This window comes from Montipora foliosa, chromosome 7, assembly GCF_036669935.1.
Source record: "Montipora foliosa isolate CH-2021 chromosome 7, ASM3666993v2, whole genome shotgun sequence".
Lineage (NCBI taxonomy): Eukaryota > Metazoa > Cnidaria > Anthozoa > Scleractinia > Acroporidae > Montipora > Montipora foliosa.
The window spans coordinates 32,937,110-32,942,109 of record NC_090875.1 but is presented as its reverse complement, the minus strand read 5'-3'; the positions used below and the strand labels follow the sequence as shown (position 1 = coordinate 32,942,109).

At 40.3% G+C, this 5,000-nt stretch overlaps 1 protein-coding gene across 3 annotated transcripts in view; it reads left to right on the top strand.

Moving 5' to 3' along the window:
- LOC138011857 (uncharacterized) overlaps positions 1 to 5,000 on the top strand; it is a 330,121-nt gene that overhangs the window by 314,513 nt on the left and 10,608 nt on the right. The window contains exons 1-3 of one of the 3 annotated variants that reach the window (XM_068859086.1): positions 1,824 to 1,887; positions 1,979 to 2,034; positions 4,489 to 4,584. In XM_068859086.1, coding sequence (XP_068715187.1) covers positions 4,497 to 4,584 — 88 coding nt within the window. In that variant the 5' untranslated portion in view covers positions 1,824 to 1,887; positions 1,979 to 2,034; positions 4,489 to 4,496. Of the gene's footprint in view, positions 1 to 1,823; positions 1,888 to 1,978; positions 2,035 to 4,486; positions 4,585 to 5,000 lie in introns of those variants that run through there. The other 2 variants (XM_068859087.1, XM_068859088.1) reach the window with 2 other exon arrangements.

The window sequence follows — 5,000 nt, the reverse complement described above, 5'->3', positions numbered from 1 at the left end:
GATTTTGCTTGCTCGGCTGGAGAGCTGGAGATTGAGTCTGAAAGCTGGAGTCTCCAGCCGAAAGCTGGAGACTTGGCATATATGCATTTCCAGAGTCGAGTCAGTTGCCGCGCGTCCGTCAAGTGTCCTGCTTGCACTGTTTCTTCCGCATGGTCGGAGGACGTTACCTGAAAGGGCTTCTCGTGGCTTTCAGGTGGCGAAAAGAAGGGTTTCAGATAATTGAAGCTCTCCTCTGCCTCAGATAATTGAAGCTCTCCTCTGCCTCTCCTGCTCAATGCGATATGTAATATATGGGGTCGTGTCGTATATCATTGAACGGGCTTCAGGATTGGACAAGAGAACAATAGAACGAACAAAGATAACAATGGATTTAGCACAGAAAACAATAAGAAGTACGACACTATACAGCCAATGAAATATAGTGTTCAACAAGTGGTACGACCCTACCCAACATATGTCTGTGTCGACCCTCGGGAAGGTGTTGTCTCGAGCCTAAGAAGAGCATCTAAGAAATTTGAAACGCGCTCAGAAATTTGAAACATCAGTGGTTGTCATTCTCGACCCCAGTGCATACGCTGCTTCATCTCTTCTCTCCCTGGCAGTTATGCGCAAAAGAGCTCTGGGGTCGAGATTGCAGTGGTTGTCAACGATTACAAAAATGGACCTTCACTACGACTGTGCAGAAATTGGAAGTGACCAGAGTCTATGTTCTTGGTGCTGACCAAACGAAAAGCGAACTCTGGCGACGAGATTGGGATCCCATGTAAAAAATATGAGTTTGGTCTATGCTGTTCGAGGGAGGTAGATTTCACGATAATTTCTTTGATCGAGACCCACGTGTGGTTGTACTAGCATTAATGTACCCATGTGTAGTGATTAAAATGAAATAACGGGTTTTCGACTGAGATATAGTAACCTTAGAGAGCCAAATTACTTTGAAAACCTTTCCTACAAGAGGGTCACTAGAAAAAATGTGTGCCAATTCATCGAGAATAAAATATTGTTCCAGGCTTTTTGCCGTAAAGCGATGCTAACAGACCTTAAAATCCAAGCCCACGGCATGTATCGTAAAGTATAGTTTTGTAGTTTAATATTTAAGATTGAAAGGGAGCAAAATAAAAATTGCGTATTGCATGCAGCTGCTTTATTAAAATTCCTGACGTATCAGCACCCTTGTTCTGATAGAAAGAAAATCAACTTGATTTTCTTTTTGATTATTGGCTCATCAGTTTATTTGAAACATAGAGCGGTTTTCAATTGATTGTCGAAAGTAATGAGATAATTACTTTGGTTTATGATTACTTCACTCAATAATTGGTTCAAAGTTCTCCCGCAATTTTTTCAACCAATCAGAAGTGAAACCAAAACCAATCGTGGCTCACGCGTGCACATTTTCCCGCGCTTTGTGTCGGCTACGTGTAATTACTTCGAGTTTTGATTGGTTTGCCGGATTGTCTCAGTCCTTTTTGATTGGCCAAAGTAATTACTTTGGTTTTGGTTTTACGACACTCAATTGAAACTCGCTCTCGGGAGTAAAGGATGGTTTTATGCGTCAACAATGTTTATTCGTGAAATATACGATAAACTCTACGGCGTGAAAGGCAGAATCATCGCTTTGAATTCCAAAACGGTGGCAAACCTCGAACGGGGCGTCACAGCTAGAAACGTGATTTCTAGCTGTGAGGTCTTTACAAATGACACGTCAACTTTTTTGATTGGCACATGAATTGTTAATAGCCAATCGTTGAGTGGTAATTCTCATCAACAGCCAATGAAAGTGCTTTGGCTTTCATAACATATAAGTAAAAAAAGCCGGATACTTTATTCAAGGCATTTGCTCTCTGCAATTGGTGTTGAAGTTCCAACGTTGATCTTCTGCGACGTAAGGTTAGAGGTCGCCTATAGCAATTTGATCCATCAGTAAACACTTATTTACTTCCTACTTACATGTATATTTTTATACATGTTTCTATTGTAGGACTTCAACGGCATAGAGGTCTTTAAATTCCGCCAGTAAGGAGTGCGACATTCAAGGTAAGGTAATCCCTATACGGCAGATCCGAAAGAAATTGGACTTACACTCGGTGTAGCCATGAAAACAACGTTAAAAGTTAGTAAAAGAAGCAGCTCATTGACTTTAAAATTAACTAGCATTACTTAGTGCTAACACAAAGTTTCTTTAACATTGTTCAGTGAAATTAATCCTAACAGAGTTTGTATCATTGGACGAAATCGGTCGGATAATAAACAAACAAAGTTGACCGTAAAGATCTGCTACTGTGCGTAGCGCTTAACATCTGTTTTATATAAAACAGAAACGGATATCAGACTGGGTTAAACAATTACCGATTGAACAAGATTGGACATGTTTAAGACCGATTATACGCTCCATTTAAACTATAACTTAGCATTCTCCTTATATATTGTGAATGGAGTTCTCATTTTTTTTCAATGGCCTCTAAGGACTAAACAATACTCGTTCTCCCCACACCAATTTAATTTTCCATTTTAAATCAATTTCCTTTCCGAATGATAATAGGCAAATGATAATATCATTTTATTGCAATTTTCCCACAGCAAACAAAATTAAAAACCCTAGAGAGAGCAAATTATATAGTAATAATGAAAGGACAAACAAGGAGAAATTGTGAATGGACAACTTATAGGTGACTCGACACAAATACCTTTCGAAGAAATTCAACTTTCCTCATTGGAAATACAGATTTAATTTTGACTTATCTCCTTGGAAGTATCACAGATTGAGAAGAAACGTATTTAATAATCAACAAATTACCAAATTTGTTTATTGCCACCGACATGATATCCCACTGATATCAATCAGGGTATAACTAATGAATTTTAGTAAACTTGCGGGGGGTCGAAGTTTCGAACACTAGCGGGGTTGCGAAGGGCAGGACTGCCATAGTGGTGAAAGCACTCGCCTTCCAGTAATGAGGAGAAAATTTATGATTTTCTTTCTGCCGTTAGGGGACAGAGTTTTTTCTTGTTCATGCCCCTGCTCCCAAGGTCTTCATTCCCTGAATTCTCTCCGGCTAATTCTCAACTCATTTTGGGTTAACATTCTGGTCCGAAATAAAAAGAGAATCAACAAGTATGGGAGACGATCTCTCTCTCAGTTCAGCCCAAACAGCCCGCTCCTCCGCCAGTCTTGCGGTTTCCTGCAACCACTTATTGCTCCGTCCTGTGATGTCGTCTTGCCAGGCTTCCCTTTTACCCCTTCAGTGGTACAATCCCCTGGATACATACCTCTTACTAACCTCGTTTTCTCGGTCCGTACTGTAAGTTACGGACCGAGTTTTTTCCCGTTGATTTATGGCCCAAGCGCGATAAATCAACAGGAAAAAACGAGGATCCGTAACTTACAGTACGGACCGAGAAAACGAGGTCGGTAAGAAATTTATTATATCTCTGAGGTTAACCGGCGCGCGGGCAAGGAAACTAATCGAAGTGAAGCGGAAGGTTCAACTGCCACAAAGAATGCCGTGCCAAAATCCCAAAAACTAAATCCTCTTGACTGTTAAGTTTGAAATAGTTGCTTGCAAGATTCAAACAGTACAAGTTTATGCAACAGAAATGACATGAAAAACTCGCTAGATGATGTTTTGTCGAAATTTTAAATTTAGCGGGCTGTACAGCGGGCCGTACTGTAGAATACGGCCCGCTAATTTAGCCAATTACAGCGCGCGTACTATCTGAGAGATATAATAATTAACTTTCCTAGTGCTCTTTTCCTTGTGACACGGTCCAAAATTCCCATTTCTTCCAAGTTGCTATATGGCCGTATTAGTATATACTAAAACAGCGCATAGCGTTGAAAACGCGCCCTGATTGGCTACTCCAACTCCAAAATATCCTTTGCTATTCACCTCCGAGAAACTCGCGCAGGATTTGCGCCCGAAAATATTGTAGTCGTTGCAGGAATAAACGAGTTAAAATCATCTTTTTGTGCTATTTTATTTCACTATTTTAGTATATACAAAAACAACTATCCACCACTAGCCATCTCCACTTCGGTTAATAGACAAGTTTTAACTCATGCAAAAGTTAGCTTACAGCTTGTTCTACTACGCTTCATTCGTTCAATAGACATACATTTCTACTGCGGGAATGAAACAAGTTAATTTCTGAAATGATCGCGCAGTTGTGAACGCTACGTTAGCCGTAACGAAAAGAAAAGCCCGAAAAAATCTGCTTTGAACGGGATCTGAATTCTTTTCTCTGCGATACCGGTCCAAAGCTCTACCAATTGAGCTATCAAGCCATATCAGGGCTAGTCCTTTTTGGTGAGTACGTAACTGAACCCGTCGATGATATGGCGAAGAAACAATGTACTAAAGACATACATTTGAACTGCGGGAATGAAACAAGTAAAGTTGTGAGATCCTCGTAGTGATGAACGCTACTTCATTATTTTGCTTAAAACAAAAAATATGCACTCATTTCATTTGTCACATATTTTCTTCCCAGAATAGGACATGGGTCTCAAGGAAACATTTCTCCTCCTTCACGTTATGCTTATACCTCAATTGATGAAAGCGAGCGAGCAACCTGTGGAGAAGGAAGGTAAACACACATGAACGAGTAGCAGTGTTTTATGGGGTTCAAAAACACGAGGCGTAGCCTTGATAAAACACGTACAGTGTACGTGCTGCGAGTTTTATGAACGGCTAATTACATTCCACAAAAATCGTATCCCTCTCTATGGAGTCCGTACAAATGTTCAAATTATTATGATGAGGAGAACATTAGGATGCAAGAAAAACAAGCTATGCCTTATTAGTATGCTTCATGTAAAGAATTCTTACGAAGAGTGTTTTATCGGGCTTAAAGCTCATGTGTGTGACGTCATAGCCTGTTTTGCTCATGAATTATTAATGAGTTTAATCGCCCAGAATACAAACGTGGTCGGCGCTGCAAATTTCCCTTTCGTAAACGGTCGTCGCCAGTTGAAACGGTCGTTGCCATTTCTCAGAACTGTC